Source organism: Chanodichthys erythropterus, chromosome 10 (assembly GCF_024489055.1).
Source record: "Chanodichthys erythropterus isolate Z2021 chromosome 10, ASM2448905v1, whole genome shotgun sequence".
NCBI classification, from domain to species: Eukaryota; Metazoa; Chordata; class Actinopteri; order Cypriniformes; family Xenocyprididae; genus Chanodichthys; species Chanodichthys erythropterus.
In genome coordinates this window covers 25,213,994-25,240,900 of record NC_090230.1, presented here as the reverse complement: position 1 = coordinate 25,240,900, position 26,907 = coordinate 25,213,994, and the positions used below count along the sequence as shown (strand labels likewise).

Genomic DNA, 26,907 nt, shown 5'->3' with positions numbered 1-26,907 from the left:
GCCTTTTTTTAAAATGTCTTTATTTTGCTTGTACACAGTCTCAGATTAATCAAACGAAAGGGATGCGATGATGCTGACATTTCTGTGAGTTACAATATGATGCTTTCATACATTTTACTACAAAAATGAACTGAGGGCAAGATAAAACGTCCAAACAAATGTGAAAAACAGATTTATGACATCTACAGTAAAAAAACACCATGTGTGACGGTGATCACTCAGTGCTGGAGGGCTCCTGTGGGTCTCTGCTTACTGAGGACGAAAAAAGACACAAACACATTCATATTTGGTCATAATTATAAAATATACAAGTGTGCAAAGTACTTAGGGTTAATGGTTTAATAAAACCCCTAACCCTGAGGCGGTGTGTCCACCAAAGCGCTGAAAACACCTAGCCGTGAACACTTTTTTTTTTTTTTGAGTGACGCTATAAATCAAAAGGTTATTAGGCCTTTTCTGTGTCTCCCCTATCATGTGAGGTCTGCTCCTTCATTGGACATTTTTAAATCTTCTCTTAAATCGTATTTTTATTCTTTAGCGTTTGGAAACCTGTCAATTATTCTTGTGTAGATCTGTTTTGTACTTTGGAACAATCTACATTGTGTTTAAATGTGCTTTATAAAAAAATATTGTTGTTTAAATTATTTTCTTCCGTTATTATGCTTGTTGTTGTCATCTGTTTATGTCATAGAAGCAGAATGTGGCGGTTGGTCAGTGTTGCATTTGTCCCGCCCCTCCGCCGTGATTGGATAGCTGGGTACAAAGTGACAGTGATGAGCGCTGCGTTTTACCCAAAGTTGAACATTATTGAACTCGAGGCGACAGGTAAAATAGGCCGAACACTCAGCGCTGCATTGTGAAATAGACGCTCAGCGCCTCGTTATGCTCCTGGCATTTTAAAAAACGCAGCGCTGCCATCGAAATCAATTGGAAAAATACGCTAGCCTTGGAAAAAACACTTTGGTGGACACACAGCCTAAGTATTAGCATCAATAATAGTAATGCTTGTCTTGGAAAATAGGCATTTGCTAATGTAACAGGGGTCCTATTTTGACCTTTTTTTCTTTTAATACAATAGCTTTACATGCTTGAATGTTCAAAACATTATTTTTCCCATATTTGTAATTGTTGCAGCTCCTCTCTTCCCAGTCTATCAGTAACGCTCTGTTTAGTTCCTATCTACAAGACTACAATGGAGGCGTTTCAGGGAGCTCAGGAACACTGACACTGATATAGAGAAGAACTCCTGCTGGAGGGACTTTTTCAAGCTCAAACAGCAACATTACACACTAAAGAAAGATGGTCTAAAAAAGCACAATAGGACCCCTTTCAAAATTCAAATCGTCACCTAAAAACACAAACCTTTTTCACGTGCTTTCATCCTTGCGACAAAATTGTAGCTTTTGTTTCTCCTGTAGTTCACGTATGGGTCATCCAGCGGGACTCCCACTCCTTTATACTGGTCCCACTTGTCCCGGATGTCTCCTCCTTTGATGGGATCTTGAATGCCCTGTTCTTTAGCACCAAGACCTCCTGATCCGCTCCAGCCTGCAGGACGAACGGGACAATATTTAGCGCTGGATCAGCGAAGGGATCGGTTCATATGCAGCCTTCTGGATCACTTACCCATCTTCATGAGCATCTGATGGCCCTTGTTTTCTTCACCCAGCCTGAGGTCGACGGGTATCGCGGCAGGAGCTGAACCCAACCCAGACGTGGAGCTGTGGAAAAACAAGTCAACGACATGCTAAATGCATTTTGAAAAACATAAAACATAATTGCAGACAATAATGATTGAAATGAAATCCAAGATCAAATGCGAACTGGGTTTGGGTAACAAAAATAGATCCACTTACGGTGGTGTCGGACTGCGGGATTTTGCGGGCTGGCGACGCTTGTCTGGAGATCGTGACCTGGAGCGAGATCTGGAGCGGGAGCGGCTTCTGGACCTGGATCTGGAACGACTCCTGCTCCTACAGGAGAAAGTTGTAAAAACAGTTTCAACAACTTTCTGTAACTGGGGGAAAAAATGGTTTAAATGTCAAAGCAGATATTTTCACAATACCCGGAGCGAGATCTGGAGTAGGAGCGAGAACGGGAGCGGGATCTGGATCGGGATCTGGAGCGAGAGGATTTGGAAGACCTGGAGCTGGAGCGTGAGGTGGATCGTCCTCGGCTGCGCGACCGACTGCGGGAGGGACTTCCTCGGGTGCTGCCACAAAATAAATAAAGTAAATTATTTATATTTTTTGCATTGGGTGGGTGTAAATAAATATATATAATATATATATATATATATATATATATATATATATATATATATATATATATATATATATATATATATATATATATTTAATTTTTTTTTTTTCATTTTAATTTAATATTAGTTTTACTAATATTGTTGTTTTGTCATTTTTATTAGGTTTTTTAAAATATTTATTTAGTTTATTTTTAATTTAAGTTTTAGTCATTTTTATACTATTATAGCATTTATAAACATTTGCAATCAGGTTTTATTTTTATATTTTCAGCTTTCAATTTAAATTTTACTAAATTAGTTGCAATTTTTTCGTAGTTCTTTTTAAAATTATATAGTTTTTATTCATTTTTATTTTATTTCAGTTTTAGTCATTCAAGTATACTAATTAAGTACTTTTTTAACATACTTTTTCAATTTAACATTTTTATTTTGTTTTTTATATTTAATTTTTTTCATTTCCGTTTTAATTATTTGGTATTCTATTATAATATTTTGAATTCATTTTTATTCTTCCAGCTTTCATTTTAATTTTACTTTAACACTTGTGTTCTTGTAATTTTTATTAGTTTTTTTTTTATATTTATTTACTTTTTTTCAGCTTCAGTCTTAGTAATTTTAGTACTTAATTTTAGTTAGTTGCCAAGGCAGAAGTTAAAGTTTTTATATCCACTAATATTTTATTTCAGTTTTATTTCAGTTAATTAATGTTTTAATAGTTTTTGCAATATTTGTTTCCCACCTGTTGCGTTTGTCTTGTTCCTTTTTCCGCCTCGCTCTCATTTTGGCCCGGAAGAACTCATAAAGGCCGTTCTGTTCCCAACCCTCACTGTAAAAATGATCGTTTTCATGTCAATTTAATTGAAGTAATAAATGAAAACAAATGAAGCAGTTGTGTTTGCATCACCTGTTTCTGGGCCTGTCGTGAGACGGCGGACTGTAAAACGCTTCCACCGCGGCCAGCAGACGGTCACTAGGGGGCATCGGCGGAGGCAGACGGATGTCTTTGGGGTCCAGAGGCTTATAGTCGTGATCTTCAAGCTATTATTAAAGAGAAAGAATCATGTTTAGGAAAACTAACTAACTAAATTCAACTTTCCCATCTGGCACCGAACGTGAAGTAACCTTAACAAGCGGCGCCATGAGTCCCGCCGGCAGGTCGAAGTAGGGCACGTTGGGGACCAGGCTGGGGTCGTCCTGACTGACGTGAGCTGGGTTCTGCCGTCGCATGTGCGGTGCCTGGCCGTTAAAGCCGTGAGGAGGTGGTCCGAATTCAGGATGCTGGTTTCCGCCCCACGGAGGAGGATCAGACATTCCTGGAGGGGGAATCCTCTGGTTCGGGTGGTGATGGGGAGGCGGGCCGATCTCTGATATGAGAAAAACATAATGTGTAACACAAGGCAAAGACTTAACTGAAAAGTTGAGGCCTACTTAAAATCCTCCTTAGAATCAAAATGTAAAATTCCTATTTTTTCTAGTAGTTTTCTGAATAGAAAAGTTGAATCTCACCTCCTGGGAAGTCTCCCTGCGGATAGTCGAAATGGTGGGGTGGATACGGCGGCCTTTCAAAGTGATGCCGGGGAGGAAACTCGTCCTGCATGAAGCGGGGCGGGAAGCGTCCAAAGTTGTGAGGCGGCGGTGGCGGCTGGTTGAACGGCGGTGGCTGCTGGTGGGGAGGGAACGGCCCGCGGAAGTGCGGCGGACGCTGCATGCGGAACGGAGGCTCCCTTTGACCCCACGGCGGCGGTTGGTCCGGCTGGTTGCTCCACGGCGGCTGGTCGAACTGGCCGCTCCAGGAGGGTGGGGGCTCGTTCTGGCCGCTCCAGGGGCCTCCGGGGCCGCCGTCCCGAGGGCCGCTCCAGTTGGGATCCCGCTGCTCGTTCCACATGCCCTCGTGGCTGTTCCAAGGCGGGCAGGGGGGCGGGACTTGAGTGGGGTCGAATGGCGGCTGGAAGTCGAGACATTGCATATATTAATGCTCATAGTTGGAAGGTATGACGATATATATTGTGGTGACAATATATAGTGTCTATTGTTGGAGATTTTGCTATATAGTTTAAAGATCTCTTATTTTAAAGAGTTTCTGTCACTCACAGGCTGTTGCGGGTTCCACGACGGCATGTTGTGCTGCGACTCGAACCAGCCGGGTTTAGAGGAAGGAATGTCAGGTGACGCTGAGGGGTTCGAGTCTGAGGGTCGGTTCTGAGCGCCTTCGTAATCAGCAGGTGGAGGACCGGCCAATGGAGCCTTCAGTTCTCCTGATGACATCACGGAAAAGGATGACATCACAATTAATCAAAAGCACATAACAGCATGAACGACATCACATCAAGTCAAAAATGACATCATAATTCATCACAGTGAGTCAAGAATGATATCAGTGCAAAAAGACAAGAATTATGTCAAGTATGATGTCATAGCAAGTAAACGATGACATAAAAAAATGGCGACACGACAAGAACGTCTTTGTGTAGAACATGGCGAGTCAACATTGTGCCGTTCAAATTCAGAATTATGTCAGAGGCCAGGAATAACAATTTTCAGAATGTCAAAAACAAAACACTCAAGGAATGACATCACAAACAGCTTAGAATGTAACAAGTCAGGAATGATGTCTGAAGTTTTCAAATGACCTCCCATAAAATCATCAGAGCAAATCCACAAAAAAAAAAAATGTGTATGATGTGAAATGACACATGATGAAAAGCTTCATGAATTTTTTTCTTTATGTTTTTGAAAGAAGTCTTGATCAAAATACTGTAAAAACATGATGATGACGTCAAATATCCATTTACCAGGCTGAGAGCTCATGGGCGCTTGGCTCTTCACTTCGGCGTCGACAGGCGTCAGCTGACCGACAGCAGCCGCTGCTGCTGCTACTGCTGCCGTCTGCTGCTGCTTCAGATTGGTCACAAACTCCTCATGCTGGGTCTTCAGCGCCTGGATCTGCTGCTGGAAGGCCACCTGGATGGGCTGCACCACCTGCGCATACTCCGTGATGAGAGACGCCTGGAAGAGACGCAACAGACGCCGGGATGAGAAACACATCCTGAATACGTTATCTATGTTTGACAGGATAAGCTGAACCAGGATTATTGTAGCTAAAACTGAAACCATAAAAAAAACATTTTCATAACTTGAAATTAAACTTTAACTGAAATAAAATATAAAAAACTTAAACATTTTAATTGCCGAAGAAACATTTCTCATTTTCATTTACTTGATGTACTAAAAAACTAAAACTGAAATAAAACTTTATTAATTTAAATTAAGACATCTCAAAAAACAAAAACTATTAATAATGACAAAAGCACACAACAAAATTACTAAAACTAACTAAAATTAAAAAGAAAACAAAAAACAAAAATAACAACATTCAAAATACACAAAAATTACTATAACTAAAATGAAAATAAAAATATCAAAATATCAATAAAAACTAGACATATTCTAAAAACTATTTAAAAAAATGATCCAAAAAAACACTAAAACTAAAAACAATTATAATGAAAACAGAAATTATCAAAATAACTTAAATATCAATAGAAATTAGACATTAAAAAACTATTAAAAATGACAAAAACAAACTAAAATAATGAATATAGAATAGAAAAATAACTGATCCAGATATCAATAAAAATTAGACATGTTAAAAAAAACTTAAAATTTACAACAAAAATACTAAAACTAATTAAAATTAAAACAGAAAATAAAAAACATTCAAAATATCAATAAAAACTATAGACTAAAAAAAAAAAAAAAAAAAAAAAAAACTTAAAAATGACAAAAAACAACAAAGCCACTAAAACTAATTAAAATTGTATTAATAAAAATTGGGGAAAAAAACCCCTAGAAAAATATCAACTGATTAAAAATAAAGTTAAAACATATAGATACAAAAAAAAAAGTAAAAATACCAAAACAATAAAATTACTAAAAATGCAACTAAAATGAAGATGGAAAAATGAAATCTTCTTCAATATGACATAGAAAGCTTTAACAGCGTGTCAGTGGTCCTGTACCTGATACTGTCCGAGACCCAGAGCAGGACTCTGAAGCTGCTGAATAGTGATGTCGTCAAAGTATCCGTTCTTCTCCCAGAGCTGCAGTAGCTAAAAACAAAAGCAGCTTTTCGTCAAACTGACACCATCTTCCACCATCACATGTACCAAAAGTCAATGCGCACAGCAAAATTGATATTCGTGGCCAATAAATACATCACATGACTTTCTGCTGTAAACTGTGGACAAACACATGGGTCTGATGTTGTGGCGACCGTACCCGTGTGATTTTCTGCTGCTTGTCTTCCTCCACAGCCAGGAAGCTGGTGCAGTAAATGGGGACCACGACCTTCTGTAGAGCCGCCAAAAGATCCTTCTGATTTTTCCTCTGACTGTGTGGAGAAATCAAGAGTTTCACAGTAAAAACACAGGAAGGGTACAGACAACATAAAATGTCATTCGAAATGTTAAAAAATGAATATAACAACACTACCTTCTTTTAAACTTTTTTAGTTTGTAGAAAAGAGCTTCAGAAAATAAAGATTAAGAAAAATAAAGCATCAAATTAAATTAAAATTATGCAAACTCATCATAATAAAGTTTTTATAATCAAATTGACCCCTGACTAGCGTTGTTATGGTTACCTAAAGCTAAAACACATTTAATTGAAATAAAATAAACGTTAACTGAAATAAAAGAAAAATATATTTTATTATTTATTATAAAAATATTGTATAATTATTTATTTCTAAGGCAACATCTCTTTCTTATTGTGAAGTACTAAAATTACTTAAATTAAAATAAATTAATATAACTAAATAAAAAACTAATAAAAATAACAAAAACAAAAATTAAAAACAAAAATACACAACACAAACACAACAGACTGCAGCAACCTCCGTTTTTTTTTTAACCGATATTTTGCTCTAATTTCCCAGGAAGTGACTATTTGTTTTCTTGAACACATCAGGTGGAAACGCTGCTTTATTCGCAAATGTTTTATACAATATTCCAAGTTTGCAGCTATTGCAGCATTATAATGTGACGTAGCACAGTTGTGCGTCTCACCAGTGATGCAGGACGTCGTTGGTGAGATAGATGAGATGCAGGCGGAGCTCGAAGTGCGCCCCATCTGCGGTGATGCGGTTTCGGAGATGTGAAGCCATCAGTTCGCAGTGCTGCGGGGTCTTGGCGTTACCAAACATCCAGTTCTTTCCAGCCTGAGACAGAGAGATAACCCAAAAGTAACTTAACTGACAGACAGATCAGCGGTGAGCGAGGCGTGAGATTTCGGGCTCGTACCGAGATGGCGTCTTTGGTGCAGGTGTCTATGATGGGCTGAAGGAGGTTGTCCAACTCGTTCATGTCCAGCTGCGTCTCCACCAGCAGCTTCTGCGTCTGCTGCTCCATCGCCAGAGAGATGGCGGCCGTCACCTGCTCCTGAAAGCCCAATCACACCAGTAACTTACAACACACCGCTTTCAACTAAAAACAGAAAATTTTTTATGCGTTTTGGCTGTTCTTTACACAACAATGGTTGATTGGGGCCCTGAAAATGCAAACTTTTGAATACTGGTTTCAAAGAGCAAGTTTTTGAAAAGATACCGTTAGCTCACAATGATGATGAAAACAATGACGTCATATGCGTCACGTGTGAGTTATTAGGAGCGTAGTGTTTCATTACAAAGTGACATTGCCATCTACTGGCCTGGCAGCAGAATAGTGTTTTCAGTCGTTTTCACGGATCCGTGTGAATGAAGATCATTTCTACAATGTAGTCTGAACACACAAAAACGCAAAGGAAAAACTTTTGTACATTGTTGTTGGGTAAATATACCCTGAATTCACATAAAATATTATAATTCAACAGTTTGGGCTGGGTATTTTTTTTTTTAAAGAATACTTTTGTGAGCAAGAATGCATTAACTCAAAGGTGACATTATAATCATTTATAATATTACAACATATTTGTATTTCAAATAAATGCTGTTCTTTGAACTTTCTATTTATTAAACATTCCTGAATAATATGCATCACGATTTTCACAGAAATATGAAGCAGCACAGCTGTTTTTCATCATTGATGATAATGCTTCTTGAGCAACAAATACCATATTTATTTATGTATGCATTTAAAGCCATATCAGAAAAGGCAATATGCATAGCAAACTCAAGAGTAATAAAACTTTAAATAATCATAATAACAATATTTCAATTCATTGTATATAATAATTTAGCCCTTGTGCGGTTTTCGTTTAAGGGACTGCACTCGTGGTCTTCAGGGTCTCTGAACCCGGCAACAAAAAGCAATTTTGTAACAATACAATATATTTTTTAAAAACCAATGTAATTTTAATTTAAAAATTCTGTTTATTAATGTTTTTACTCAACATTTGTGCGTTTTTTGAGTATTTATGATATCTTTTAAATTTTTATAAATAAATTAAAAAATATTTTTTAAATAGGTTTTTATCCAAAAGCAGCTTTTTATGTAAAATTCACTTTATAAAAGGCCCAGATTTCTAACTTTCATTCATGTGGATAACATGGATAATTTGACATGGTTTAGTGTAAGATTTTTGTCCATCTTTTGGAAAATGCAGTTATAAAAGTAAAAAAACTAACATTTTTACCAGTAGATGGCTGTAAAGCTCCACTATTTGCTATGTGCTATTTGAATGACTGAAAAATGTCTTTTTACAAGTTTTTTCAGTTGGATTCATATTTAAATGTTATGAAATCACAATTATAACAATAAAAATTACTTTTTGTGAAAGTTTAGCATTTTTTGTACTGAAAAAAAAAAATCATTTTTTCAATAATATCATCAATAATGTAACCCACAGAGACCCCACTTAGAAACTGGACAAAATCCATTCTCAAAATCAGAAACAACGCACAACACACACAGACATAAATGAAGTGGCACACTTCTAAAAATGCAAAAAAAAAACAATACAAAATAAACATGCTCACACACGCGCACACACACAAATAAAAATTATTTATTTTATTATAAAATTATTTTTACTATACTTATTATTGAAAAACTGATTTTGCCCTGCACAAAAAATGCTAAACTTTGACAAAGTAATTTTTATTGTTATAATTGTGATTTCATAACATTTAGATATGAATCCAATTGAAAAAAACTTGTGAAAAGTCATTCAGTCATTCAAATAGCACATAGCAAATAGCCATTACTCTACAGCCATCTACTGGTAAAAGTGATAGTTTTTTTTACTTTTAAAACTGCATTTTTCAAAAGATGGACAAAAATCTTACAGTAAACCATGTCAAATTATCCATGTTATCCACATGAATGAAAGTTAGAAATCTGGGCCTTTTATAAAGTTAATTTTACATAAAAAGCTGTTCATGCATAAAAACCTATTTCAAAAAATATTTTGTAATTTATTTATATAAATTTAAAAGATATCACGAATCCTCCAAAAACTGCACAAATGTTGAGAAAAAACATTAATAAACAGAGTAAAATTACATTGGTTTTTAAAAAATATATATTTTTACAAAATTACATTCTGTTGCCCGGGGTCTCCAGAGACCCCAAAGACCACGAACGTAACTTTTTTTTTACACCAACATAAAAACAAAACATCACAATTTTTTTTAATTTGTAGATCTTAAAAGTGTTAACCACCGTACAAAGTCTCATGCCATTTGGACAAAGAAAACATTTTTTTTTTAATTTGAGCAAACATCATTTGCAGGTCAAAAAGACCCCAAAGACCGCACAAGGATTAATATTATCTCTACAAACAAACAATAAAACAAAATAACAATAAAACAACAACAGTTACATAAAATCTTTCAATTTGATATTTTATAAAAATTCTGGGTCACACTTTAGATTAGAGTCCAATTCTCACTATCAGATGAAGTATTAATTATGACTTTTGCCTCAAACTCCTAACTACTGTTTATTAAAAGTTAGTAAGGTAGTTGTTAAGTTTAGGAGTAAGGGATGTAAAATATGGTCATGCAGAATACATCATTAATATATGCTTTATAATTAATACTAATAAACAGCCAATTTTTATTTTTTAATCTTTAATTAACCTCATGTAAAACAGGAGAGTCTAATAAAATAAGTCAAAAAAGTCTAACAAAAATTCAAATCAGAATATTAGAATGATTTCTGAAGGATCATGTGACACTGAAGACTGGAGTAATGATGCTGAAAATTCAGCTTTGATCACAGGAATAAATTAAATTTTAGAATATATATTCAAATAGAAAACAGCTATTTTAAATTACAATAATATTTCACAATTTCACTGTATTTTCATCTAACAAATGCCTCATTGGTGAGCAGACGAGACTTCTTTCAAAAATATTATCCATTCTCACAACCCCAAATTTTGAATGGTACATGATCTGTCTGTGTTCTAGCACATACCTGTCTGAGGCTGAGCAGGTGTTGCTCCTGCTGCTGTAGGTTCCACTGGCTCTGCTGGATGAGCTCCTCCACCGACGGCGTCGTGGGCGGGATCGGCGGAGGTGCGAGCATCGTCATCGCCGTGGGAACATCAGCGACCTCTTTACCCGGAGGCTTACAGAGAACTGCAAAAATCACAAGAACACGCAGACGCAAAAAACATGACTCCTACTGTACGCCATGACAAACCTCTCGTCGGCCACTACGTCCAAATCTGATGGATGCGGGCGAACGGAAACACTGGGAAGTGTGACTAAAAGAAGCGTGACTCTCTTTTGAATGGGCGTTCCCAGCACAAAGCCATTCAGATCAGAGAAACATGCAGAAAATCACTCATGCTGGTTTGTTGCCCTCTGATTTTTCCATGTCTGGAGAGAGTCGCATGAAAAACTCGAACAAACGGAAGACGAAAACATTTTAAGCCAAGGAAAGCATGAGGATATGACATACTAGATCGACTTTAAATAAATGAGGGGGGAAAAGAAACCAAGAACCCAAAGAGAAAAACTGCTTTCTTAAAAGCGAAGTTTGAATTAAGATTTATCCAGAGTATTAAACAAAAGTAAAAGCAAGCTGCACAATTTTATATGTCATGTATATAGCAAAAACAGTGCAGGAAAGTTATGTGCTTAACTTTAACACTTGGTTCAAATCCCTAGATATGAGAAACAGTAACAGCAATGCTTGGCAAACACCACCACAAGTGTTTTGCAGCTGTTTCATCTCATTATACAGCTTGAGAAAACGTAAGCCATAACATAATTTAACAAATGAAATATAAAAAACATTTCAAGCACTGATGATGCAGAAGAACTCCATGAACACCAGGCAAAATGAAACATTTCTGATCATCGGTCTAATAAATACCTTCCATTTTATATTCATCATCATGACTGCCAGAATCTATAAAGGAGAGAAGCACACCTTAAAGACGAATATATATAAACACAATACAACAGGCAAATCTAGCTGTTCATTTCCATCACAAATGCCCTGTGTTAGTAGCAGGCTTAATTAACTATTTAATATAAATAACATAAACATTACTTGAAACTAAAATGACAACTGAAAACATAAAAACAAAAGCTATTTTAAAAAATGAATAAAAAAAATATAATAGTAGACTATATAAATGACACTGGTTAGTGACTCATTCTCTGCAGCGGTGCATTCACGTACGCTGCTGCTGTTCGATGGCCAGTTTGTATTTGTAGTAGCCGAAATATTCCCCTCCGAACAGAAACGAGAACTTGGGGTTGTCCTTCTGCTTCTCCATGGTCATCTTCTCAAACTCGGGTCCATTTCGGGCGACAAACTGGGCCAGTTTGTCAATGACATTTCGCAGCTCTTGATCTGAGGGGGAAAATCAGAGAGAGGCGATAAAAAAACACAATATACCTGTGGTACCTTCATATAAATATCTCTGAATATGGCTCGATAGTTCTTTGACTTTCGCTTATCAAATACCTTAGTTAAATCTAGACTTAGTTTTCTATATCAAAACAGAGCTGTATTTAATACACCAGCCAAGAAATACCTTGTTGAAACCACTGTTTTACCCTTGTTTGATATAGAAATGCACAATTAGATGTGTTGTATCATGATTACTAATGCACCTTATAGAATGCACCATTGTGAATTATATTCTTCTTTAAACTGGACATTAAACGTTATACAGTAAACGAGCGTATACAGTTTTACTACAGTAAACGAACGTCTACAGTTTTACTACAGTAAACGAACGTCTACAGTTTTACTACAGTAAACGAGAGTCTATAGTTTTACTACAGTAAACGAACGTCTAGTTTTACTACAGTAAACGAGCGTATACAGTTTTACTACAGTAAACGAGCACCTACAGTTTTACTACAGTAAACGAGCATCTACAGTTTTACTACAGTAAACGAACGTCTAGTTTTACTACAGTAAACGAGCGTATACAGTTTTACTACAGTAAACGAGCACCTACAGTTTTACTACAGTAAACGAGCATCTACAGTTTTACTACAGTAAACAAACGTCTACAGTTTTACTACAGTAAACGAGAGTCTACAGTTTTACTACAGTAAACGAGCGTATACAGTTTTACTACAGTAAACGAGCATCTACAGTTTTACTACAGTAAACGAACATCTACAGTTTTACTACAGTAAACGAGAGTCTACAGTTTTACTACAGTAAACAAGCGTACAGTTTTACTACAGTAAACGAGCGTATACAGTTTTACTACAGTAAACGAGCGTATACAGTTTTACTACAGTAAACGAACGTCTACAGTTTTACTACAGTAAATGAGAGTCTAGTTTTACTACAGTAAACGAGCGTATACAGTTTTACTACAGTAAATGAGCATCTACAGTTTTACTACAGTAAACGAGCGTCTACAGTTTTGCTACAGTAAACGAGAGTCTACAGTTTTACTACAGTAAACGAGAGTCTACAGTTTTACTACAGTAAACAAGTGTATACAGTTTTACTACAGTAAACGAGCATCTAGTTTTACTACAGTAAACGAGCATCTACAGTTTTGCTACAGTAAAAGAGAGTACAGTTTTGCTACAGTAAACGAGCGTCTAGTTTTACTACAGTAAACGAGCATCTACAGTTATACCACAGTAAACGAACATCTAGTTTTACTACAGTAAACGAACGTCTAGTTTTACTACAGTAAACAAATGTCTACAGTTTTACTACAGTAAACTAATATCTACAATTTTACTACAGTAAACTAATATCTACAATTTTACTACAGTAAACGAACATCTACAGTTTTACTACAGTAAACGAGTCTACAGTTTTACTACAGTAAACGAGCGTCTAATTTTGCTACAGTAAACGAGTCTAGTTTTACTACAGTAAACGAGAGTCTACAGTTTTACTACAGTAAACAAACGTCTACAATTTTACTACAGTAAGCGAGCATCTACAGTTTTACTACAGTAAACGAGTCTACAGTTTTACTACAGTAAACGAGCGTCTACAGATTTACTACAGTAAACGAGCGTCTACAGCTTTACTACAGTAAACGAGCGTCTACAGCTTTACTACAGTAAACGAGCGTTTAGTTTTACTACAGTAAACAAGAGTCTACTGTTTTACTACAGTAAACAAACGTCTACTGTTTTACTACAGTAAACAAACGTCTACAGTTTTACTACAGTAAGCGAGCATCTACAGTTTTACTACAGTAAACGAGCGTCTAGTTCCTACAGTAAACGAGCGTCTAGTTCCTACAGTAAACGAGCATCTACAGTTTTACTACAGTAAACAAGCGTCTACAGTTTTACTACAGTAAACGAGAGTCTACAGTAAATGAGCGTCTACAGATTTACTACAGTAAACGAGTCTATAGTTTTACTACAGTAAACGAGCGTCTACAGTTTTACTACAGTAAACGAGAGTCTACAGTTTTACTATAGTAAACATGCCATTTTGACTTGGTTAGCAACTTACTGTAAAAGCTTCATACAAAACTAGTCAATCAAAAACCGCCAAGCGATTAGCTACTTCATTTGCGAGCCTACCCACACAAGTCAGTCAATATAAACTAAGCAGCAGGTACATGTTGATTTTTTTGTGTTAAAAGTGTGTTTATGAGTGTAGTTTTGATAATAATGTCAGTTCATTGGCGCTCGCGCTGCAGTTCACTCAATCACGCGCGCGAGCGCACTGTTACCTTCTGGCGGCGTGGAAATATCCATCTTTCTCAAGATTACGACCAGGAATAAGACCAGGAATTCATTTATAACACATGACCCTGAGGCGCGAAACAAAATAACTCGTTTTTAAACAGGTGCGACCATCGGCATTGGGTTTGTTGTGTTGAAGCGACGGGAAACAGAATCCTGACGACTTCCTCCGGCGCGAGAGATGCGCGTGCGCGCTGGCGACGTTCAGGAGAGCCGTGACGTCACAGCGCCGCCTGCCGTCGGGAGGCCGTTACTTACGACACTTCAGAGGATTAGTTTTTGAGTTTTTGATGCTGACTGAATTCTGTAGGTGAATTTGCTTTGTAAGTAATCTTAATTATCTGTTATTACAGACCTGTTTCTTTTGGCTAATGTGTTTTCTGACTTCCAAATCCATATTCAGCAAATTATAGGAACAGTAGGCCGAATGAGTACGAATATATCCTAAAATAGGATGTAGGACGTATTATCTTTGTTCAAATAAGGCCAGTTTATATTCTATGTGTTGATTTAGATAAAATTTCATATTATTAAATGTAGTGAACCACATAACTAGGTCAATCTGTCAAAACACTGGACAAACTCTTCACTTGTGGGATGATTTCATATATAATCTTGTTATAAATGAAAACGGCATTGTGTTTGTAGTCACGGGGGTTTCCAGTGGTGCCTGGAGCCTTTCTCTCATACAGATTACAGATTAGATTATAGACATGCCAGCACTGATTGATTCACCCAGATGTGTTTGTGTAAGTGAAAAAGATTTGTTAAAGTGAGACCGGTCACACTTTTTTTACACCAGCGAGTATTTATCAGGAGAAAAATATAAAACACAAAATAATGAAAAAAAAAGTTTTGCCCAATAAAAAAGAGAAATAATGAATGCTGTAATTGTACTATTAAAGGGGCAATATGTAAGATTTTTGCAGTAAAATATCCAAAAACCACTAGGCCAGTGTTATATATTTTGTTCACTTGAGTACTTACAATATCCCATGTTTCCAACTATTTGTAAATCGTGAGAAAATTGCGATTTTAATCAAGGCTCCGGGACGTGTGAGGAGTCGCCTGTCAATTGCGTCATACCCGCATTACCCTCGGTTTGCGGTTTTATTTTGTAGAAACCATGGAAACACCAAAGACGCTTTAATGTTTACATGTTTTAATAGACAAGGGAACAACTGTTTTGATATATTTATAGACAGAAAACTAATTGTTGTTATATAGCTCAACATTTTTGGTCTTATTGTTAAAACAAATTTCTTGATTTTTTGCGAGTACCATGCTTTACCACACCTCAGAGAAAACACTGTTTTGTGAAGTAGCTAACATAGCATAATCAGATGCAGCTTTATTTTTAGTAACAGTAATACAGCATTTTCTCCATCATACAATACATTTTAAAATGAATTGCATGCCATTTATCAACACAAGACATCCAGCATTTAATCTGATTTTGTAAAATCGATCTATCTTACTGCAGTGTGTAACAGTGTCTCACAGCAGCTGCCGAGTGAACGCACAGAGTAACGTTATAACATCATTTTCAACACACTCAAAAGTATCTAATATGATAAACAGAGCTTTGTTACCTCATACTCATGACCGGAAAAGTGGGAGCCGGCGACTGTGTCATAATAAAAGTCCCGCTGCTCGTGAGGCGTGTGTTGCACAATCGCTCCAGCTCCTCGTTCTGCTCCACAACACTCGTTCCTGCTCTGCTTCATACTACAGTAACGTTGATAATCTCATCCATGAACATGATTTCTTCCAGAGTCCTATCCCTATTCTTTTGCACCGGCTGTGAAGTGAAAACAACACGTCCCAAGATTCCACGCTCAAACTTTCCGTCATCAAGCTATGCCTTTGTTTTGAATAGGCCTCTAGCGGACAGAAATCTTACATACTGCAGCTTTACTTAAAAACATTCAAATTAATTTTACTAAAAGGAATTTTATTAAAATTAATCAATTATATTGCCACATATAAAGCACATGTGACAGCTTGCCCCAATCTGACATTTACAAAACATACAGTTCAACCTTTCTTCACAGTTCGAAATATTTTATCCTTGCAAATTTAACATTTCAACACAAGATTCAGTAGAAGTTTTATAGCTATTGTATATAATTTAACACCTTTAGGGGACAGAAAAAAGTGCCCTAATTGAAGAATCACCCATATAGGTTATTATGTCGCTAAATGATTCATTTCCATCTGTCCTACTAATCATCAGCACTCCACGTGTTTACAAAGGATGACAAAAAACCCTTTTCACATCCACTGATGAGAAGAACACTGGCGCCAGCTCTCAAATCCACCCCACCACCTCCCACCCATTCTCCATGACCTCTAATTATGTCATGCGAAAAGAGCCGCGTCCCATTGTAAACCTCTCTTAATCAAACCCAATTAATTCCGCTCGCTTCCCGTATTATCCCCTTCGAGGAACGCGTCATCTCCATCAGCCTGTTAACTTCAGCCTTCGCTGTGTCGAGGGAGCAAAATAATAGATTATGCAATTAATTTAGTCGTTAGAGACTTAATTGTTCTTAATGAATACAGTATTTCTGTAGGGGGGGTCCTGTGATTCAGAGCGTCAGGATTTTCCCTCTCGTTCTCACTCGATAGCCATAGCATAGCCTGTTAGCATGGTTTGAAAATATTGTCATTCGGTAAAACCGAAATTTTGGTTAAACTGAATGACTTTTGGTGACATGGTGACAAATTTTGTCATTTTAATATTACCATTTAATAATATATCACCTTTTCATATTACAGTACTGAGATTTTTGATATAATAATAATGCCCAATTGTAGCAAATAGATAAAAAATAGCAAATAAATTTTTAATACAAAATGTCTACATTATAAGATATGGTTAACTCTTCTTAATTTTAGTTTAGAATATACTGATATTGTGTCCGTTTTATTGTCCATCTCTAATCACAGTGCATTATGTTCATGTTTTTAATGTCCATATTCAAACTAAATCAGTCTTATAGGTTAGATGGTAAATATCACATGCAGTGCAAATGAGAAGACCGTGCATCGCTCAGAGGAAATCATCTTATTAGCTGAGGTCATGAATTGACCTTTGGTTTATGCATCTTGCTACCAGATGAGTGACTAAAAATGTTTTTCTAGTCAGTTCATATATGAGGCGGCATTTTTAGCAGTTTTAAATGTTCCAGTACTGGATAACATCATCTGCTAGGTTTTAAGATTCACTTGGATAAACAAACATTTAAAGGTGCACTATGTAACTTTTTTCTTCAAAATTGTTTAGCCTATAATATGTCTTTATATTTTAGACTTGTTGGAATGGTTTTGTGGGAAATTGCATACATACGTCACTTGTCCGTGCATGTCTTGTCATATCCGTAAATAAAGAAAAGTTGCACCAGCTACTTTGATGCATGTGTGGTGTGGGAGGGGTAGAGGTTAGTTGTCACAATGAGCAAGAAAGGTTGACTTGCATCAGCTAAATTTCCAACCTCCTGGGAAACGCCCATTTTAAACAAACGATGAACAGAAGAGAGTTTGCCAGCAAAAAGAACGCAACAGAGCTGTAATAAAACAAGAATCAACATTGGCTTGTTTTTTTTTTGGTGATGGCGAGTACTGAGGTAACTGAAATGTTGAAAAAGATGATGCCGTTTTTATTATTTAACAGGTGTGTAAGGTAATTTATCGAATTGATACATTTTCATATGTAGCTCTCTAACGGAGTTAAATATTAATTAAATCAAAGCAACGTTCTTCCGCGAAATGCATGCAGTTTTTTGTAAACCACTAGAGGGCCAAAAGTTACATTGTGTACCTTTTAAAATGTACATAAAACATAAAGGTCTTGTTTCACAGACAGTGCTTAGATTAAGAAGCCAGGTTAGGCCATAGTTTAATTAAGACATTTAAGTAGCTTTTATACATTTCCTTATAAAAAAAAAACATTACCAGTGTGCATTTTGAGACAAAACAATGACAGTGACATATTTTAAGATAGGTCAGTGCAAGTTGCTTTCAGTTAAAATGGCTACAATATGCATTTTAGTCTCAGACTAGGCTTAAAGGGTTAGTTCACCCAAAAGTGAAAATTATCCCATGATCTACTCACCCTCAGGCCATCGTGTATATGACCATCTTCTTTCAGACAAACACAATCAGAGATATATTTAAATATATCCTTGAAAGCTTTACAGTCTAGAATATCCTTAAAGCTTTATAATAGTTGTGGCATTCGGAACATTTTGAAGCCAAAAAAATGCATCCATCCATAATAAAAGTAATTATGGAAGGCATTTATTAACCCACTGGAGCCATATAGACTACTTTGATTATGGAGGGATGCATTTAATTTTTGCTTCAAAATGTGGCCCCCATTCACAACCATTATAAAGCTTCGAGGAGCAAGGATATTTTTAAATATATCTTCGATTGTCTGAAAGAAGATGGTATATATACAACTAGGATGGCTTGAGGGTGAGTAAATTATGGGATAATTTTAATTTTTGGGTGAACTTACCCTTTAAGCCTTGCTGGTGAACCGGGCTAACCTACCAGAATAATCTTTCAAACATGTGAACCAAACGTGAGATTATAAAATGGACCTTAAACACAACAGACTGACCCAAATTCAAAGCATGAGCGTGGAAAAACAGTACATTTCCCTCAGCCTGGTGAACAAAGCTTTTCGCAGTGGATGAACTGCTGCTTTCCCATGATTTCTTTGTGCCAGTCCAGCCGAACGCATGCCTACCCTCAACCCAGCCACCCGTGTGCCAAGATGTGCAGCGGTCAGTGGCTGTTCGGTCTCGGCCTGGGCACTAATCCTCGCGCTGAACTCATCCTGGCCTGCGGGAAAAAGCTCTAATTGGGGGATTTTCTCCATCATTAACCTTGATGAGCAGCCTTCCCACCCTCCGTTCCCATCCGCTCAATCGCTAATACTTCCTACCTTGATCACCATAAAGTTCAGCCACAGTTATTTTTTTTATTTTTATTTTTTGTACTGTGGATAGAATTTAGAACAGATGGTAAGGAGTGTATATTCCCACAAAAATTAATGGCGTCTGTTTAATGTTTTTTCACTGAAACTAGATTTTAACATTAGTAGTACATTAAAGTAGTGCTTTCACATGTAAAACACTATATCATGACATTGCTATGCAAGTGTTCAGAATGCTTTAAGTGTTGCTAAGCAGTTACTAGTGTACAAATTTAAAATCTGGACTGAAGAATGTGAAGTCCACCCATTCTGGACTGTGGTAAACATCATGTGAAACTGAACTGCACAACAGATAAGAACACATGTTTACACCACTTTTGCTCTTTTCCCAGCACATGTTTTTTTGGGGCCCCAGATGGCCCCTGTAGTGTCCCATCTGTCCAAGAACATTGCTTACACATCATGAATACAGCCGAGCACCAGGCACTCTGAACATGTGCCTGTACAGCAGCGTCAGGAGGCAATTAGGGAACGACGGACCCTGGGGCCAATACCCCCTCCCGGGCCAGGCTGATTGACTGGAACCTCATCTTCCTAACAGGCTGGCTTGGCGCCACCGGTCAGGAGAAACAGAGACAGGAGGGGGCAATGAAATAGACAGTCTTTCCTATAGTTCAACCACATGGACTTCTAAACAACCCTTCTAAGAATGGATGAGTCAACAGCAAAGCTCTGAGAAACTAGATTTGTTTATTCTGAAGAACATTTGTGAACATTCATTGCTCTGTTCAAAAAGTAATTGTGAAAACAATGAAACATTATATATAACATCATACACACCCCCACACTCATATTAACTACCCATGATTGTCATATCGCTGTCTAACTTTGGCTTTTCGATTGTTCAAACTGTGCAAGTTACCAAAACATCATAGATTGCCCCACAACAGAACTGTTAGAAACAACAAAAAACAACTGAATTATACAGTTTAATCAACTGTATATATTATAATATCTATAAACTCTTCAATATCTCTACACAACTAAACTTAAAACATTTTTATTAGTAGTAAGCATACTTTGTTCAATTGAATAATTCAATCATCCCAAAAGTTTAAGACTCTTCCTCACAGGAGTCAATATCTAGTTATGCAGAACTTTATTAGTCAAACACAACTACAAAATGTATTGCTACAAAAACTCTGGCAACATGAACTGAGTGAGTTTCCTTTAAAAAGCGAATTCCACTTGCGTGTTTGGAGGACATGACATCAAAATTGTGGCCCTTTGAAGCCAGGTCTGTTTTGATGGCAAATTACTCTCTTAGTAATGACCCTTAAAGCACATTGATGGTGTTTTATCTAAAAATAATTTTGATTGGTGTCTTAGAGTGATAGTGTCTGACTGTCATTCCTTCTAAAAAAGTGAAAACAAAGATCAGACTTGGATCAGCTGGCCCAAACAAAGGGGGAGTTTTGGTGGGGTGACGGCAGATAGTTTCCCCTTCTGCTCATCTGCACATACAGAAGATGGGTCTGCCAATATGCTTTTGCCTCTAATGAACACTGAGGCATTCAAATGTCTCCCCCAAACCAATAAGTTCTGTCCCCTGTCCCTGCCTTTCTGATTAGACTGAGGGATTGCGCTAAATTAAATCAGCTGCCTGTATAAGAGATCTTTTCCGACCACTGACCATATTTATCTTCTATGTCAACCCAAAACATCTGGACCAGTCCTTAAGGAGGAAGTGTGAATTTGTAGACAGAGGTCATGTCTCATATTCACATTTCAGTAACTCTGGTTCTAGAAACCATTTCAAAACCAATTAAACTTGTTAGGAAAGTTAAACAACATACCAACGTGTGCCTTACAAATACATATATGGAACAGAATTGCTAAGCAAAATCGTCACTCAGATTCAACAGTTGCTGGTTTTCTTGGAAGCTTTTTTTTTTTTTTTTTTTTTTTACATCCAGTTGCAAAAAATAAATAAATGGCACACCATTCAGTTAGCGCCATTTGGGTTCCCCAACATTTTCTGAACTGGAGAACAAGATAACCATCCAATACAAGAGACATGGTTCTTGATTAGCCTTCAGTACCAATTAGTAACCAAGAAACATGAAAGCCCACAGTCAAAGAGAGATGTACCCTGTCTTAGCACATGGTTTGCCAGGTTTTGTCCATGGACTGGATGTGTTCCTTAGCTTTCATCCTCAGAGCGGCGATGCTTGAACTGCGCTGATCTACGTCCTCCAGAGGGTATTTGTCGGTGAAGTGAGGAGGGCATTGGTATGGAGGTGGTGCCATGGGCTGCATGCTTTGGGCCAAGGTTTGGGGTGGGCTAAGGAAACCATGACTTGGATAGCCTGCTTGCAATCCTTGTGTAGGACCCATGAACCCTGGGATGCTCTGTACTGTAGTGGCACTGGATAGAGGGGATGTCAGCCAAGGGTCAAGGGGCAGTGAGTTGTTCATGGGCCCCATGGTGGGGTGCATGGGCGGTCGGTTGAAGGAGAGCATGGGGGAGTCATGGAGCTTCATGGTGCTGGCATCTATTTTCTCCTGTCGCCTCCATTTGGCTCTGCGATTCTGGAACCAAACCTGGACAAACACATAGACTTCAAATAATCAATCTGTTATGGCAGTCCAATGCCAACCAAAATCGAACTTTGGTTGTTTTATTTATGCCATCAATCATGTTTAGAAACACTACTAAACAGACCAGCTGAGAACCGCATGAATGATGGTTAATGTTGTTTTGCAGCTTGGTCTTTCAAATGAAGCTGCTTGACCATGATGGTCAATATCAGTTTCCAAAACACCAACTTATACTAGAGACACCGTATAGTCTCCTCTAAAACGGATCCTTTTAATTTCACAAAATGATTCAAACACACCTGAACTCGAACTTCAGGAAGGTTGACTTTCATGGCTAGCTCCTCTCGACTGTAAACATCAGGGTAGTGGGACTTCTCGAAGGCTCGCTCAAGCTCGTGGAGCTGGTAGGTAGTGAAAGTGGTGCGGTTGCGCCTGTGCTTTTTCTTGGGCTGCTCCCCGTCAGCAGAGTCTGGAGACTTGCTGTCGCTCTCGATGGACTTCCGCAGGTCACTCAACTCTCCATCACACTTGTTGGAGAATATATCAGCATCTAAAGCCACAGGTGACAAGAACAAAAGACATGACTTGACAGTCCATGTTAGACAGACTTTCACATGATGTTCCGACAGAATTGCACTACAAACTTATGGCAAGAAACTTTCCCACTGGAGCAATTTCTCATTGCAATAAAATTAAGAAGTGACAAGATGACTAATATGATCTCAGTTATTTATGGATGGTGACTACATGTAAATTCATTACTAATATGGTATTTCCAAAACTGAGATCCTAATCCCATAATACTCCTGGCCAAAAGCTCTTGTAATACGCAGACTAGAGCAGTTTTATTGTCACCGATGGTTGGCATGGCTTTCACTGAGTGTTTCCCATCCTGTAATCCAAGAAGAACAGATGTAGCCTGTTAATTCCCCTGATAGTTTCCCCATAGACCAGGCCCTAATCTACCTAAGGGCTTCGTTTGATTCTACCCCATGTCCTCAGAATAAGGTCACGTTTCTAGGAAAAGCTTTATCTTGGTGAACTGGAGAGGCATATTGGCAGTTGGAAAGCTAATTCACTTAATTCCAGTAAAAATCTGATCATCATGGCAGGTGAATCAGGCACCACCTCACAAGATGTTGTTGATATACTCTCTAAGTTGGTGCTGTCAGAACACATGCTGACTAAACAAGTGAACATTAGCAATAGCTGCAGTGTTGTTGTGTACATGCAAGCCAAATAGTGTAAGCTGAGAACATTACATTGGCGATGGAATCAGGTAGCTCAACTAGTAGTGCCTAATGCTAGCAATATTTAATGCTGCATTCACATGCTATTGGAAATGTGATAATTCCTACTTCTGAAGTCATGTTTACAAGCTCATCGCGTCCAAGTTTCGAAATGGGTGGGCATTCATGTGCAATTTTTACCAAGGCATCTCGTATTTACAATACTTCCGAGAGCACGTAAAGGCAGAATTAGTTACAGATGTGCCCCAAGATGGAATCATGTTCAGTGCTAAAACTCTGGAGAAATCTGGAAATGGATGTTAAACAATGATACATAACACTACACTCAGATGCAAGCAGAAATTAAATTGGCCAAAATATTAAAAAAACAATTATGGAAGTGGGTTTTTTTTAGAAATGCATGACAGATAGAGGTCTCAGTTCTCAAATGCTACAGGTTTAATCCCAGATAAGATCAACCAATGAACTGGACAGTGAAGAGACCCTCTCTCATCATTGTGTCCTTGAGGAGGACACTTAACCGCAGGTTTAAGCTTCCCAGGGTGACTGTCCTTGCAATCAGTGCACAGTAAATTCACACTTTGGGAAAAGTGCATGCTAATGAATGTAGTCTTTCGGACTGCCTGAATACACTTCCCTGTAGTGGACATAGAATGCACAATATCTCAATTTAGGTCAGCTAGAGTGTTTAACACTCCTTAAACATTGATTACATGGAAACAAAGCATAAAAACACAACTCACTTTGACAACATTAGAAGGACAGGGTTTAATTATCAGGCAAGAACAAGCGTTCTGGGTTAGTGGAGCTAGCATCATTAACAGGCAATAGACTGAACTCACACAATGGTAGTTGGGTCAATCCTGGTTCAAGGATCACCACACTGCCTGTCAGATTCAAGACAGCCCCATAAAAACACTCAGACTTGCTGGCAACTCGTGCCAAATGAGGACAATCAATCTCAAGGGCTCAAACTATTCAAAAGAATCGTGTCCTTTCTGAGTCACAATAACAGACAAGTCAACTCTAAGTCATGTGAGATATTTTCTCATCACAGGACTAAAAAGCATGATGGATTATGAGCCCAACAGGAAAAAAAATGGCACAGAATGGAAAAATGATTATGTCTGCATGCACAGTTGTGCAATCTTGTTTAAGATAGAAGAAGATTATGGGAATTCCACAAGGGGATGAGAACCAGTGATGAGCCCCCTTGTCAAATGATTTTCAGGGCCTTGCAAAGTGAAAATATGATGGCTCTGTCATTTTTGGACTCAATTCAGTCTGGTATTTTACCACAGACATAAATGACCCATAAAAAACAAGATCTCTTTAATATTGCAAGTGTTTCTCCTAAAAATCAATGAGACTGAATGCACGACAAATGGACAACTGCTTCTCGTTAAGCAATCAGTGATTAAAGGAGATCTCAATCTCATAAGATTCTTCCAAGACCAAATTATCTGAGCTACAATCACATCACATGCCAAGCAATCTTTTACCTTTATTTCTCCTGCACTATGAAATAACAACTTTTAAGCCAAAAGCATATCCTTCAGGGTGTCTATCAGTCTATAGTGTCTCCATCTTTCTACAATACATAGCATTAATGGAAACTATGGATGGCATGGTAACAAAATGCATCTAGACATCAACAGGAAGGCTCAACATAAGAACTTGGTTTGTGTCAGTCTCTGGGTTTAGTAACATTGTGTCTTAATGTACTAACCATCACATGAAGAGAGTTAGGGAGTAATTGCACTTGATGTAGGATGCAACAAACACCATTTATGATGCAATAAACACTCATTCCTTGTCAAAAAGGCCCAGCAGAGCCTGTACTTCCTTCGGCAGTTGAGGAAGTTTAACCTGCCACAGGAGATGCTGACACAGTTCTACTCTGCAGTCATTGAGTTTGTGCTCTGCACTTCTATAACTGGTCTGGTTCGGCTCAGCTACCAGTCAGAACTTAGAAGACTACAGCTGATGCCAGCCTGGACTACTGAGAGAATCACTGGTACAACCCTCCCCACTCTCCAAGAACTGTACTCATCCAGAGTGAGTAAAGGAGCTGGCAAAATCATTCTGGACCCCTCACATCCAGGCCACATTCTCTTTGAACGTTTGCCGTCTGGTCGGCACTACAGAGCACTAAACACAAGAACGACCAGGCACAAGAAAAGTTTCTTTCCTCAGGGCATCTACCTCATAAACAGCTGAACAATGCTACTTATACTCATGTTTACTTAGTACACCTTATTTACATTCTGCTGCATTTGTATATAACATATCTGTACATATATCGTCTGTTTTATTCACTTACTGTTTTATTCTTTTTTTCTATCTTGTCGATGCCATTCTGTCCGTACTGTGGAAGCTTCCGACACCAAGACAAAATTCTCGTATGTGTAAACATACTTGGCAATAACACACTTTCCGATTCTGATTTATCCATGAAGGACTCACCGTGAAACACAGGTTGCTCCGAGCTGTCTCTGAGGGTTGGCAGGTGTCCGTAAGGATGTGCCCGCTGGTCCTGCTTCCCTGGATCTCCAAGACAATCCCCTCCAACTTTGTGTGCTATAGCATTGCCTCCAGGGTTGAGCAAAGGATCCTGGTCCTTGTTAAAGCCCAGGATAACATCTATGCTGTGGACACGGGTGCCTACGACCGCACCCCCTGCTTTGACCATGTCGTGGAAGTTACTGGGCGAAAGACAGCTGTCATCCACCATGTTCATGGTGTCCAGTGACAAATGCATTCGAATGCTGGGATGAAACCGTCCAACTGATAAAAGCACTTGATCTTATGGAGGAATCCAATACGGACAGGTTTTACCTTGTTGGACACATCAAAAAGAGACTAAAATCAACAAGTGCACTAAAGGCATTTCAGGTCAGTTTCTTCATTAATATTTGTTTATTAGTGTATTCTGATGCATATCTATATCTCAAAGCATACAACAACACATACATTAGTATCTGCATTCACAGAATGGCATATGACATACTTTTTTAACATAACCTTTATATTTGTTTATAATATATTGATAAAATTTATATTTTTCATTCAAATTAAATATTTATTTAGTAAATGTATTATACAATTATATTTCTTAAATATTTATGAGGGTAAAGCTTATATCTTTAAAAGTATAGAACAGCATATAAAAACGTTATATATTCTATTATCAAAACCCAAGAATGTCATATAATTCAAGTCAAAAATTTCTAGACATTGTTTTGAAAGAAAGTTTCCCCAGTGACCGCAGTACGGGACATACCTCTGACACGAGATGCTCCCTGCGCTCTCCGTCTCCGGTCTGACCAGCATCCACCTGTTCCTCCCTACAGCGGGTCACATGCGGGAGATGAGCACGCCTCCGTCTGCTACTGTACGTCCCAACCGCCCTCGATCGCTCTCACTTTAAACATGAAATCATACGAATGCACAGAAGTTCTCCAGTGGATTCCACTGGACAGAGAGCTGGTGTGTGTGGGTGTCTCTTCAGAAGGGAAATAATAGCAAGGGATTACAGGAGCTCATTAATTGGGACTCTTCCCCCTTAAGAATGATTGACAGACGGTTTCTGCTCAAGTAATTGCTCTAAATGGAGCTTGAATTCACCCCACAGGAGGAGGGCGACACTAATGAAGCCGTTTCTCCTTCCTCTTACAAAATTCAATTGTTTTAGAGACAA

General features: G+C 37.9%; 2 protein-coding genes across 3 annotated transcripts; both read right to left on the bottom strand.

The window, feature by feature from the left end:
* Window positions 1-116: 116 nt before the first annotated feature.
* On the bottom strand, window positions 117-14,602 carry cherp (calcium homeostasis endoplasmic reticulum protein). Of its 2 annotated transcripts, none has more exons than XM_067396750.1 (19): window positions 14,396-14,602; window positions 11,899-12,072; window positions 11,587-11,622; window positions 10,681-10,844; window positions 7,564-7,701; window positions 7,330-7,481; window positions 6,542-6,653; window positions 6,283-6,363; window positions 5,056-5,269; window positions 4,355-4,518; window positions 3,770-4,208; window positions 3,386-3,627; window positions 3,168-3,301; window positions 3,003-3,089; window positions 2,066-2,212; window positions 1,857-1,973; window positions 1,627-1,721; window positions 1,363-1,548; window positions 117-252 (listed from the first exon to the last, which is right to left on the bottom strand). In XM_067396750.1, exons 1-19 carry the CDS (start codon window positions 14,418-14,420, stop codon window positions 215-217), a joined length of 2,745 nt encoding a protein of 914 aa, XP_067252851.1. In that variant the 5' UTR covers window positions 14,421-14,602; the 3' UTR covers window positions 117-214. The 2 variants fall into 2 exon arrangements, with proteins under 2 accessions (XP_067252851.1, XP_067252850.1); XM_067396749.1 differs by having other exon boundaries at window positions 6,283-6,372; window positions 14,396-14,601.
* Window positions 14,603-21,383: 6,781 nt separating this feature from the next.
* rx1 (retinal homeobox gene 1) lies at window positions 21,384-26,650 on the bottom strand. The gene is made up of 4 exons (XM_067398854.1): window positions 26,491-26,650; window positions 25,674-26,045; window positions 22,257-22,507; window positions 21,384-21,960 (listed from the first exon to the last, which is right to left on the bottom strand). Exons 2-4 carry the CDS (start codon window positions 25,966-25,968, stop codon window positions 21,514-21,516), a joined length of 993 nt encoding a protein of 330 aa, XP_067254955.1. The 5' UTR covers window positions 25,969-26,045; window positions 26,491-26,650; the 3' UTR covers window positions 21,384-21,513.
* Between the last annotated feature and the right edge of the window lie 257 nt (window positions 26,651-26,907).

Coding starts and splice junctions, on each gene's coding strand:
- rx1 (XM_067398854.1), bottom strand. CDS start 25,968: ATGCATTTGTCACTGGACACCATGAACATGGTGGATGACAGCTGTCTT. Junction 22,508..25,673: donor GGAGCAACCTGTGTTTCACG/GTGAGTCCTTCA, acceptor CTGTGGCTTTAG/ATGCTGATATATTCTCCAAC. Junction 21,961..22,256: donor TTCCTGAAGTTCGAGTTCAG/GTGTGTTTGAAT, acceptor GTGTTTGTCCAG/GTTTGGTTCCAGAATCGCAG.
- cherp (XM_067396749.1), bottom strand. CDS start 14,420: ATGGATATTTCCACGCCGCCAGAAG. Junction 5,270..6,282: donor TGGGTCTCGGACAGTATCAG/GTACAGGACCAC, acceptor CGTCTCTTCCAG/GCGTCTCTCATCACGGAGTA. Junction 4,209..4,354: donor CGTGGAACCCGCAACAGCCT/GTGAGTGACAGA, acceptor CTCGACTTCCAG/CCGCCATTCGACCCCACTCA.